General features: G+C 35.1%; 2 protein-coding genes across 2 annotated transcripts; one reads left to right on the top strand and one right to left on the bottom strand.

Annotated features, from left to right (window-relative positions):
• Positions 1 to 1,673: 1,673 nt before the first annotated feature.
• Positions 1,674 to 5,039, top strand: LOC114712227 (binding partner of ACD11 1-like). The gene is made up of 6 exons (XM_028896708.1): positions 1,674 to 1,679; positions 2,591 to 2,677; positions 3,095 to 3,198; positions 3,633 to 3,708; positions 3,812 to 3,895; positions 4,491 to 5,039. Exons 1-6 carry the CDS (start codon positions 1,674 to 1,676, stop codon positions 5,037 to 5,039), a joined length of 906 nt encoding a protein of 301 aa, XP_028752541.1.
• Positions 5,040 to 6,891: 1,852 nt separating this feature from the next.
• LOC114712226 (cyclin-SDS-like) lies at positions 6,892 to 11,292 on the bottom strand. Its single transcript, XM_028896707.1, has 7 exons — positions 10,225 to 11,292; positions 9,818 to 9,988; positions 8,413 to 8,579; positions 8,011 to 8,139; positions 7,696 to 7,873; positions 7,235 to 7,279; positions 6,892 to 6,954 (listed from the first exon to the last, which is right to left on the bottom strand). The coding sequence occupies exons 1-7, from the start codon at positions 11,290 to 11,292 to the stop codon at positions 6,892 to 6,894; spliced, it is 1,821 nt and encodes a 606-aa protein (XP_028752540.1).
• Between the last annotated feature and the right edge of the window lie 1,497 nt (positions 11,293 to 12,789).

Raw genomic sequence — 12,789 nt, 5'->3', positions numbered from 1 at the left:
CTTTTGATGAGGTGAGATGCTGCTCATGCAGTTTTGACCGTGTCACTAAAGCTTAGAGAGAGATCTGCATAGTTGAGTTTTGAGGGAACTGTGACTGAGGTTCTTTTGAACACACTTATAATAAGTGACAACAGAAACTTGGGAGAAGGAAAAGAAAGAAAAAGAAGATGTCAGGTCTGAACTTGAAACTCGATTTACCTGATGTCTGTACTATGATTCAGATGGATTTCATCGTAAATTATATGAAATTTTTGTGATACACTATCAATTCACTGGAGCTTAATTTCAAAACGGCCTCGTGCACTATGAATGGTGGAATTACTTTTGCATTCCACCAATCGAATGGGAGTTTTTTTTTTTTTTTTTAAATTTCTGTTCACTCTGCATATTTACCTTTTTTTTCCAAAGAAATGAAAAATCGAAGAGATAAACACAGAGGGATTTTATTTGGATCATTGGAGGTGCGGGGGACACTGGAATAATGAGCTCTATATGATGTTCATCTTTTTTTTTTTTTTTTTTTGCTCTTTAAAATTGCCGAGAAATGAAGGAAACTAAAATCTTATTTTTATTTTGGTCCTTGTTGATATATATCAATTCATACGTAATTAATCTTCTCAATTCCTCATTATTCTTAATCGTTGAAAATTTGAACGGACAGGGTTCTAACTTCTAACGGCCTTAAAAATGATTTTTTTAATATAATTAATCCATTCTTAAGAAAAAAAAAGAATAAAGAAAAGACTTGTCACCCTACTGTCTTACTCTTTACGACTTTACTGGTCCATAATACAAATCCTATAATGGGCTAATAACCAAACATAGAAGCCCAATATAGAGTCAGCCCAACAACAAACCAGATTATCGCTCGAAGCATGCATGCATGCACGCAGCAAATTTAGGAGAAACCATGCTAAACCAGGAAACTTCATAAATTCACTGCCTATATCATTAGTTATATTTTTGAAACTGGATATACGCTTTACTTTGCATGACGGTCTTTTTTATTATATTATTTAATTTAATTTTGTTATTTCATTTGAGAGACCGAATAAATTGGAGTATTTGTTTATATATATATATATATATATGTCTTCAAGTTTAAACTATTTGTGTCTTTTTTAAAAATAAAATTTAATTAAAATTTTCATTTCTGATTTACTAGTGAAATAATAAATAGGAGGACTATCATTGTAAATTTAAAATTTAGGAGTTTCATTATTAATTAAAAAATTATGAAAGATATTCGTACATGGTGGCTTAAATTATTCTTTCAATATATTTATGAAAAATGCATAAAATCGGGCGTTCACAAAGTGTATTTTAATTTTATGTAATCTCAGCATAGTGTTTATAATAACACACATTTAAATGCCGGCCAAAAAAAAAATAATACACATGTTAATTATTTTTTTCCCCTAAATCTTAAAAATGTCCAGAGCTCAGCCCATGAAATCTCGGAAAGGAAAATCGTACAAACAAACAACGGCCAAAACTAACCAACCTTCATATTGTGTTGATCAAATTGGGAACGGCTTCACCATTTTGTTCCTCCAAAACTATCACCATCTCCTTTCTCCCTCTTCCTCTCCAACATTCCCATTTCCTCTCTGTGGCGTCATTTCCAGCCACTGTGAACGTCGTTGTTTCTGCGAACCTTGCATGATCTCAAAATGTCGGTAAGTTTGACGATTTCGATGTGCTTTCGATCGCTTAGATCTGATGTCTTGGTCGCGCACTCTTCTTTTTAATTGCTGAATTTTGAAGTTGCAGAATTCATTGCCCTCTGAAACTTGCTTCCTTTCGGATCCAACATGGTTTTCTTTTATTTCGCTCTTCTTATTGTTTTTTCTTTCAAATTTGTGGCGCTTGTGTCGTGTGTAAGATTGTAGATCAACCACTCAGCGTAATGTATACTCATATATAATAATATCATAATGCTCATGCAAAAAAAAAAAAACCTAGAATGTCAGCTTGTGCATTTAAGGAGTATGATGAGCGATAGAGAATGGTTTTTAAATGTAGTTACTTGATATTTACATAGATTGGATGTTGTTAAAGATTTTGAAACTCTTGATTATCTTATTTCCTTATTTTTCAAAATAATATATCAGCGTCTGCTAATCCCGTTTGTGACGACAGAGGTAAAATTGTTGACATTTACGTTGCTTAAACTAAGTTACCTGGTGAATCTACAAAAAGGAAGGGTGTTTACGTTAAAGATTTTATTTCTGATCGATTTCGAATTATATATTAACGCGTCATATGAATGAATTATATATATATATATATATATTTATCATTGATGGAGGTGGCGTTATTCTTACTTTATTTGCTATGTTTATTAACTGTGATGAAGTTAGAGTTTCAAAGTTTACATCGTCTAAGGCAAAGCCTTCACAAGCTTATTAGGTTACAGTCAATACATGATACATATTCACTGATGAAGCACTTCGATCATAGTCCATTTGGATCGAAAGGCGTTATTTATTAAAGAGGAAAAGGAAAAAAATTTCCTACGGCCGTTTGCCTTGACTCATTTCCATTACTTTTTTCTCATGTCACGCCTAATTTAGCATTTTATGCGCAGGCCCCAGTAGACCATACTGAGCAACATGTTGAAGCGATTCCACAGTCTACAACAGCTACGCCAAATTGGACAAACAATATCTCAGATGTGAGTAAAACTTTTTGTTGATACGATAAAATTGGTTGGCTTTATGATATTTTGCTATATATGCATGTTTGAGGAATAGATTGTGGGGATTTCAACGTGAAATTTAGACTTTCATGCCATATATTGAAAGTGTAAATGCTCCAATGATATAGCAAAGCTGGAAAAGTAGTTATAGATTTCAAATTTAAAATGCATGTAGGCATAAGGGACTCACTTTCTAACAAATGGTTAATTTCAGTTTACTTTCATTGACATTTTGTATCTTTTGGCTATGCTACATTCAAGATTTGTTACCCTGAGAAATAATTCTTGCGTGCGCCTTATATTCATGACAACTTCAAAGAGTTTGTGATCTGATTTTGGTTATGTCTCGAATGAAGATTTCCAAAGCTGATTCCTCTATCTTACTTGTTACAGGTAAAAACAGTTAAGGTTACAAATCTATCACCGGCTGCTTCTGAGATGGACGTTAGAGAATTCTTTTCATCCTCAGGTGATATTAGGCACGTTGAGATGAAAAGGTAAGAACTTCTGTGCTGTGTGTATATGTATAAATATCATGATGCATTCTTATTGGGAGTGTCGTTTGGTACATCATTATATCACATTCCTTGATACTTTGGATACCATGAGATACGATACCAAGGTAGTAGTCTTCAATATTCTGAGTTTGTTATGCCATTTGAAAGTTTTCATAAGGATAACTTAGCATTTAATAACTTAAACCTATAAGTGTGGGGATACGAGGTTCCCATGGCTTTGGGTGGTTTGAGTTATCATACAAATGGTTTCATCTTTTGCCTTATGTTTTCTTGGGCAACATCATCAAACCAAGCATCCTAATGCTATTGTGCCAAACATAGATATTGGACATTACATTCATATATTGTTGAGACAACAGTTACTCTCCTTCAAAGATTATGGGAATACTAAAAACCATATTATTGTTCTGCAGGGAAAATGAGAGCCCCCAGATTGCTTATGTTACTTTTAAGGAGTCGCGGGGGGCTGAGACAGCATCACTTTTGACAGTATATTTCCTTGCAAAAATTTTTCCATTGATAAATTTGCTACCAAATAATGCTCTAAGTTGTTTGTTTAAATAATATTTAATATATATTTCACCTTTAATAGGGTGCCAAAATAGCTGATCTTTACGTCTCCATCACACTTGTTGAGAATTACCAGCTGCCTCAAGAAGCTCTTCCCTCTACCCCCGTAAGTACCAGATCATAAGCCCAAACTTAGTCAGATATCTTGCCTGCAATTTAGTATCCTCATAATTCGCTGTGCCACTCTTGATCCATTTTTGTAGTTGAATATGATGAAGATGCCTAAATACCCATACATGTTTTTCTCTGGTTCTGAAATTATCAGTGTCAGTGACTTGGCAATGTTGAATTGTCATGGGCAGACTCTGTAAAACTAGATTTTGAACCCATATTGCTTCACTGCCGCAACTTACTGGGTGTTCAGTACCTTTGTCTGGGTATGATTAATCAAAATTGAGGTTTCTTTGTGCTAATGACTTCTAAGCAACTTGCGCGTATGACAAGGAGGTTCCTTCTTTGTACTATGGATGTGTCCCAATCAGATATTATTGCTGTACAAAATTGAAAAGCACATAAATGGATATACTATATATGGATGTCGTAGTCAGTATTATTGCACTCAAATACACCTCACATTTGTGGGATTGGGCAGCTCTGATGGAGAATCTCAGCCAGTGAATTACATATTTTGTTTAATTTCTATTATCATCAAATTCTGGTAATCCTTTAATGAAGCTTCTAACGCACAATGGTTCTTTCAGGATAAAGGGCAATCTGCTGCTGTGCTTAAGAAGGCTGAAGATGTGGCTAGTTTGGTGTTTGCCAAGGGTATAACTATAGGAAAGGATGCACTCAACAGGGCAAAATCCTTTGATGAACGTCATCACTTGATCTCAAATGCTTCTGCCACTGTTGCTTCCATTGATCAGAAAATGGGTTTAAGTGACAAATTTAGCATTGGAACAGCCATTGTGAATGAGAAGGTGAGAGAGATGGATGAAAAGTTTCAGGTTTCTGAAAAGGCGAAGTCTGCTCTTGCTGTTGCTGGGCCAAAGGCCAGTAATGCTGTGTCTGCTGTCATGAGCAATCCTTATGTTTCTTCTGGAGCTTCGTATTTGTCAAGAACCTTCTCTGCTGTTGCAAAGGCTGCTGGGGATGTCGGCACCATGACAAAGGAGAAGGTTGGACAGCCTGATGTGGAAACGAAAGAGATTGTTCACAAGGGAAAGGAAGAGACCAATGATGAAGCCGGAAGCCGGCCGGTAGTTCCTGTTAATTCAGCCGACGACAGCAAGCCGGCAGTTGCATGACTTGAACTGATTTCCAATTCTCCACATTCTCACCAGTGCAGTATGGTTGATATTTTGAATGCTTATAATCAACTCATTATTCTGTTGCTGCAAGTTTGTTATTTGGTGATTCCTACTGTTGACTTTTGTAAACTTGTCATGATCTAAAGGTCATTTCTTTTTTGACAGACTTAATTCTTTAATATTGATCAATATTGAATGGATAAGATTAATTTTTTTTTTATTAATATGTTACAGGATCTGAGTTTTCTCTGCACATTTTTTTGCATTAGATCATCATCATCCTTTGGATAACTTACAAATACTCCCTTGAACTTTCCAAACTGAAAGGGGGTCTCAATTACATTTCAATATATAAGTCTTTATGCCTATTTCGCCCCTAATGTCGTTCGTTTAGAAGTCATTTCGAACTTCCTATAATAATGTCCTACAGGAGCTGATGCCAGGAACAAAAGCGAAGTTGTCATTTCAAAATGTTGTAGTCGTTTGATGATTCATAAGGTGTGTTTGTATCCACGTTTTGACACCAAAAAAAAAAAACGGTGGTCTTCTAGAAAAAGTAGTGTTTGGTTTAATTCTCATATAGTCTGACTTTTGGATCTCAAATGGACTTATGGAAGAAGCTAATCAATCTTGCTTTTATCAGTGGGAAGTAAGGGTGCGGTGGAAAGGTAGTACTCCTTCGGTCTTTAATATAAGACCCATTTAACTAATTTGATTAAATTAAAAAAATTAGGTAAGTTAGTTAATTATAAGAAATATGATACGTTTTTCCTAAAATACCATAGTCATCTTTTTTAATACCCCATCTTCCTCTTCTACTTGATTATGATTGAGGGAGTATCCATAGGAGTAATTTAGAAAAAAATTGATAAATATGAAAAATGAGTCTTATATTTAGGACCAAAATCAACCCAACAATTGGGTTCTATATTAAGGACTAGAAGAGTATTTTTCAATTTCTTCCCAATAATAAATTAATTTCTTTATTTTTAATGATTTTATTTTCAATATTTCTTTTACAATTATCACATTATGTACATTTAATATTAAACATGTACTACCTCTGGTCCTTAATATAAGAAGTAGTTAATTGATTTGATGAGATTAAAAAAGTTAGTTAAAGTAGTTGTTTATAATAAATAGGTATTGTTTTATATTTATGATTAAATTTAATGTCAAACTAGCTCTTATATTAAGGACTAGAGGTAGTATTACTTAATAAAATTCATATTCTTTTTAATTATTTTACATCTAAACTAACTTTTTTTTATTAGTTGTTGAAACAAGTTTTATTTTTTCAAACTGACTTTTTTTTAAAATCCAATCCCAACACAAATTAGATTGAAAAAAAAAGTTATTTCTCCCGTCATTGATCCCAAGTCCCAACACACCCTTACAGTGCAGTTCACTTCATTTAAATGGAAAGTCAGAAGGAAAATATATTCATGTTGGCAAAACCTTTTGAAGACAGAATTTCGCCTTGTTTCTCTTTATTCATTTGTTTTTATCAGGGAAACTATTATGAAGCATTATGAGGAGATAACAAAAGAAAAAGCTTCCTTTGGAACGCGAAGGAATCATAATACAAGATGAGAAATTTGGGTACTCCCTTTGTGATTCAGAACAAGAACAAATTGCTCTCTATCCTGATGTTGCAATTGTTGTGACGACGGAAAACAAAGATGAGACATCTAAGGGTATCTTGACTATAATGACAACAAATAAAAAGAGGTCTATTTGCCCTATCAATAACTACGGGCAGCTTATAACAACTATTAGAGTTACACGGCCAAAAGAAAGCAATTTTTCTCTCAAAAAGGCTAAAGAATAAGAATGAGATCGATGTTATTCAATATTCATGATCGGGCATCGAGGCCAAAGAAAGGCCACTTTCAATGACCTTCCTTTTATGCTGCATTTGTATTTAGACCAATAAAAATAATTCGCAACGAACAGGAAGAAACTATAAGCACGGTATCGGCTTCCTTGTCAACTAGTGTGCTACCATTATCATAGATAGCGCAATAACCACTCCAGACTCTGTTGCAATAAAAAGAATTTATATTAAGCTCATTCTCATTTATCAACATAATAACAACAATAGGACAAATGAAATGAAATTTATAGTAAACTACTTATAGCACTAGTGTTTGTGACTGCAGAATAATAGAATAAAGTTCTTCCGTAGTTACCTCAATGCATATGTGCAAATTCTCGTCCTTTGATCTCACGTGGATCTGCAAAAGCATAAAAAAACTATTTACTTGCATGATCGATTCTTAATTACTTCTCGTACTGGAAGGCGTATAAGCAGATATTGAATATTCCATTCCAATGGAAAAGGGGGGCAAATTTAACATCTGAAGAAATGTAAACAATATCATAATCCAGCTTCGAAGTCTGCAAATAAATTCGTGAATTGTCACCAGAGAGGTCCCGTTTTATCTAAACGTTATATTTGAGTTAAATTTGTGCCCAAAAATGTCGAGGAAGGACCAAAATGAATCTAGAATGTTTGAGGCATATGGAGCCTTGCTCACATAATTTATGATTAACCATGCAGTGGGGGGAAAAGATGTGTAACCGTTGACTTGATGTATCTAATGACCAGTTAGAGCCTCAGTAATCTGCAATGTAAATGAGATAATATTACCCCAATGACTTTGTGGGATGCATTTTCATTGATGTCTAAGCAACCCAGGATTACAAGGGCGGCAGCAACTGTTGAGGGCCAGTAGCACATCTGCTCTTGAGCGGATAGTGCCAGCGTTGCCAGAAACTTGATCCTTTTCTCCACTTTTGCATCAACTTCAGCAGCTTTTAGGTAGAACCTGTAAGATGATACATAGCTGAAATAAATATAAATTGAGGCTTTGCTTATGTCCTCTAGCTACTAATATTAGCTGGAAGTAGAACCTTATTTAAAAAATCAGATGAGACGGGAAGGACGTAAATAAAAGTATTATACCACAAGAAATTGTAGATGGTGGGCTGCAAACAACGGAAGCTGAGCACCTCCTGCACCATCCATTCCATAGCCACCACTTCACATCTACTATACATGGTGCTTCCTACGTAGAAATTCTTTTGCCGCACGCTACAAGGCTCAACAGATTATTACTTAAGTTAGCTTAGCATATAATCAAACGAAAACGAACCTTACTAATCTGGGGATTCGATTGCATATGATTTCTCCACTCAGTTTCAGCCAACTAATCAATAATAATCTATTTCTCTAGTCTATAATCTCAGGGTTCTATAGTCAATCACTCGCCAGCAGGCCGCTCAAATCAATATGATGAAAACAACTGGTCACCTATTTGACAGCTAGGACTTCAAGAAAAGAAAATGAAAAGGTTAAACACTTTACCTATTATTAGGCTGGTTTTCTTCGATCCTCGTGGCCAATGTGAGGCAGGCTATTCCAACAATTTGAAGGTTCTTTTTAGTTTTGAAGTATCCTTTGCTTAGGAACCGGTCAAGAAGGCTGACTCCAAGAAACATCGTCTCTTGTCGAAGCTCTCTGCGACAAGATTGCTGCCCATTTGAACCCAATTTTACATGTAAGAATTTCAGACAAGATCAACAACCAATTCAAATTCCAGTGATTCTATAACCGCTAGCTAGCATCAGAAATAACAGTTCCAATAATATAAGACATAATTTCTTTTTTTTGGTTTTTATATTTTAGTGGGTGACACTGCTTGGGGCAAGTATCTGTGCTGAAGAGAAAAAGCAAGCCCCGACTGAATTGGCGGGACATAAAAATCCTTCGTAGACTTCTTTCTGTACCCCCGGCCAACTACTTTGTTGACGCCAAAAAAATAGTTATTCATCTAACAATGAGAAGAAAAACTACCCTTCGATTCATTAATAGGGAATATTATACAATAATATAAAATATAAATTATTAAAATAAAAATATTATTTACAATAATGACGAGGATAATGTTTTAGACCAAAGAGTAATTATTTTATTTTAAAAATAAACTTTAGTTAAAATTAAAGTTACTCAAGTATAATATGTGAAAAATATTCTTTAGGCGAAAGTACTTAAATAATGTTAAATTGGAGATTTAAAAAAAAAGTGCCCTAATCATTGTTTCTTTAAAATAATTAAATTTTTTTCCAGAATTCAATTAAAATAATTCAGTATAAATAATAGGCAACTTTTATTGAATTTAAATTTAAAATTAAAAGTAAAAGCACGTGGTTATAACAACAGGAGCACGTTCCTATTGTAGCAAGTTATAACTGCCATTTCCGTTTTCCCGGCAAAACTCTTGCCATACAATGCATTCAGCATACGTGTTCCTGAGAATGCCAATAGAATGACAATACTGCCCTTCTCTCGTGCGTGTTCTCTTTCGAGGCTTCAACGAAGCAATGCCCATGAGCCGAACAGAAAACAAGGCAATGAGCCAATGACGTCGTGGCAGAACTCGAAAGTCAAAACTATCAACACGGATACGAGAAAAGTGCACTGCATGCATGCCGTTACCATTCACCAAAATTGAAGTACGCCGGCAATTCGAAGTAAGAGATGGTCTTCAAAGAGCCCAAGTGTAGAGAATATTTACTCTCTCACACAGCATTAAATTTTCTTTCCACTCGTTTTTTTTTAAGCTGTTTGAACGTGTTCTATCAAACAAGCTTAATAGCTAGCCATAAGAGACCGAGCGGTTCTCTATTTTATGCCAATCATCGCGATTAATTAGATATTTTAAGACATCTGAGAAATTAACAATTGAATCAGGGCTCCGAATTAGACTAACCTCAATTATCCAGTGGACCATGTGCGAGCGTTGCTGAAGAACGAGCTTGCCGTGATCGGTGGTGTTGGAACAGTACTTCTCTGCATAATTGCACAAAAGCAATTGCCCCCGTTCTCTTTTTCTGAGCATTTGGTAGCTTTCTTCAACCTCCGCATCTTCAAACCTCAAGAACTAAAATCAAATTTATCAAATTCCTGAGAACCCCGTGTCATAATGTAATGGAAATGAAATAAACAGTGCTTGTTTTTTTTTGGTTGAAAATGAAACGATGATTTGATTGATTATTATAAAAACAAAGACGAAAATATGCCACTATTGGAGCTGAAATCATGGCCTAATTAATATCTTAATTTCCTCTCCAGACCACAAATTTAAGCACCAATCAGCGCTTAAGAAATAAAACATACTTCCGGTTGATGTGAGGTATCATCCTCGGCGCATAAAGTAATTCCAGTATCCGGTGAAGTCAACCTCGAAAACTCATTGTTGTACTGAATAAACAAAGAAAATGTTGGCGAGGCAGTTCCGGTAACAGAGCCGTCTGAGAATTGACTTCCAGAATCCGTAAAGTAATCCGAGATTTCTAGCTCTGAGCTTTCAGGAAATATATCTGAGCATTGGTCAGGAAATTCTGTCTCCTGACTTAAAGAATACTCTGAGAGGTCCCCATACGAGAATTGCTCCGTGCAAGTTAGATCGGAATCGTCGACAATATGATTTGACCCCTGTTGTATGCTCGATTGCGCATTTAATTCGATTGTGTTCGCATTAGCGCGATGATTTCCAAAAACTTGAGCGAACTCTAATTCGGATGATCCGTGTTCCTTTCCTCTGAGCGTCTCCTCTCCATTTTTTCCAAACTTCTCGGGAACACGAGAACCTGCTGGAACGACATCGTTTCCCGTTATCTCCGATGAGAATTTAAGACTTGCGGTGCCGGCAGAGCATTGCTCTTCGCAAGTAGTCTCCGATTTCGTAAAAGCTTCAGAACCTTCATTTGTTTCGGTTTCTTTCGCATTCTTACTTTCTTTTCCACTCCTAAATTTCAACACCAGATTCCTCTGTTCACCAACGACTCCAGAATTCGAGTCCACACACGAAGACTCAGACACCTCCATATCACCATCCTCTTGCTTCTCAGATCTCCGAATCCTCCTGAGCTCGTTGCATCCATCCTTCGGAAGATCTACAACTTCGTTGATTATATCCTTCATCGAACCCGACCTTCCTTTACTCTCGAACTCAACCGATATTCTGGTCGAATTGCATGACTCTTCATCATTAAAGCGAAAGCAAGAGCTCGAATCCACTGAAATTACATTCCCCTCAGAAGCTTTGAATTTCTTCGAAGCAACCAAGACTGGAGAGATCTGGCATCTTCTCCGACGATGAAGCTTAGACCGGAGCTTCTTCCTGATGCACGGCCGGGGTTCCGGTTCCAGTTTCCGCTTCAATCTGCTCGATCTAACTGTCATTGCTGTTTGGCTTCCGAGAATTGCAGAGCAAATTAGCGGCGTTGAAGTGTGTGTTGAGAGAGAGAGAGAGAGAGAAGGAAAGAGAGAAGGACGGTTACAAGAGTTGAGGCTTGCTTCGGTGAAGCGTGGGGTACATGGCGGAGATATTTATATGGTATGGTGGTCCCACGTACGCATTTTCCGTGCTCTCATTCAGACATCAAGACCAGTTAATATTTATGGAAGACGACAATTAAATGTTCATTTCGTATGTGCTCTTTTCCACAGCCCAACTCATAAATAGTCTGAAGAGTAAAATTTATTTTCAAAGGCATCTGAATTTTTCTTTTTTGAAAATAAAAGCATTAGCAGTTAAAAGCTTGGCTGCTCTTTTTAATTATAAAATTGAAAGTGTTTAATTGTCACCCCAAAAAATGTTCACTTAAATGATCAACTAGTATTGTGACAACTAACACAGAGTCACAGACCATATGCTGGATAATTTGGTCTATGCCAAAATTTGGTTAAAAAATTTACACTAAAATGACTTCCTTGCATATGTACAATTGTGCGGAAATGAAAATGTAAATAAAAATAAGATAAAAGAATGGAATGAAATTATATGAATTTAATATTCAATAAAAATTTATGTTCCATGATTTTGACAAAAAATTATGTTCCGTGATTTGTAGCTCTCTCTTGCCAACCTGCTGCCCGCGTATACATTCCCGTCCCCAGATGCGTGCATGATTTGTAACTCTGTATAGCATGATTTGCTCTGCAAAGTAAAACTTCTATATTAAGTTGTACTCCTCTAGTCTTTAATATAAGACTTATTTAACTAATTCGATTAGATTAGAGAATTTAGGTAAGTTAGTTAATTACAAGAAATATGACACGTTTTTCCTAAAATACCATAATCATCTTTTTTAATACCCATTTTTTATCTTCTACTTGATTATGATTGAGAGAGTATCCATAGGGGTAATTTAGAAAAATTGATAAATATGAGAAATGGGTCTTACATTTAGGACCAAAACCAACTCAACAATTGGATCCTATATTAAGGACGGAGGAGTAATATACCAATATGCCACTACGTTTGTAAGCAAAACAGGGTTGGTAGTAGCATATACTACCTCCGGTCCTAATTATAAGAGTTAGTTAACTAATTTAAAAAGAGTAAGGAAAAGAATTAAGTTAGTTATTTATAACAAATAGGTGTTGTCTTTTTTAAAATATCTTTTTTAATCAAGTGTATTAGCCAAAACTACCATTGTTAGAAGGATTATTTTGAAAAAAAAAATATAAATATGATAGACAAAATGGATTGAGATTTTATATTTAGAATCAAAATAAAAGTTAAATAAGTTCTTATATTAAAGACAAGAGGTAGTACTCTTTATATCCCTTTCTCATAAAACTATATTAACTACTTTTTGTATCAACAATTAATTAAATTTTAGTTAAATATCAAAATTTTTTACACCTTTTCATAATCATTCTTAATTGAATTAA

This window comes from Neltuma alba, unplaced genomic scaffold (assembly GCF_004799145.2).
Source record: "Neltuma alba isolate B1F8T4 unplaced genomic scaffold, ASM479914v2 tig00011340_pilon, whole genome shotgun sequence".
NCBI lineage: Eukaryota > Viridiplantae > Streptophyta > Magnoliopsida > Fabales > Fabaceae > Neltuma > Neltuma alba.
This window is presented reverse-complemented; position numbering and strand designations above follow the sequence as displayed.

What these genes read in the sequence shown, in the direction of transcription:
- LOC114712227 (XM_028896708.1), top strand. An exon ending in AGACAGCATCACTTTTGACA is followed by an intron (nt 3,709 to 3,811) that starts GTATATTTCCTT and finishes CACCTTTAATAG; the next exon opens with GGTGCCAAAATAGCTGATCT. An exon ending in AAGCTCTTCCCTCTACCCCC is followed by an intron (nt 3,896 to 4,490) that starts GTAAGTACCAGA and finishes TGGTTCTTTCAG; the next exon opens with GATAAAGGGCAATCTGCTGC.
- LOC114712226 (XM_028896707.1), bottom strand. Translation starts at nt 11,292, where the DNA reads ATGACAGTTAGATCGAGCAGATTGAAGCGGAAACTGGAACCGGAACCC. An exon ending in ACCATCTACAATTTCTTGTG is followed by an intron (nt 7,874 to 8,010) that starts GTATAATACTTT and finishes ATCATCTTACAG; the next exon opens with GTTCTACCTAAAAGCTGCTG. An exon ending in ATTTGCACATATGCATTGAG is followed by an intron (nt 6,955 to 7,234) that starts GTAACTACGGAA and finishes ATACAAATGCAG; the next exon opens with CATAAAAGGAAGGTCATTGA.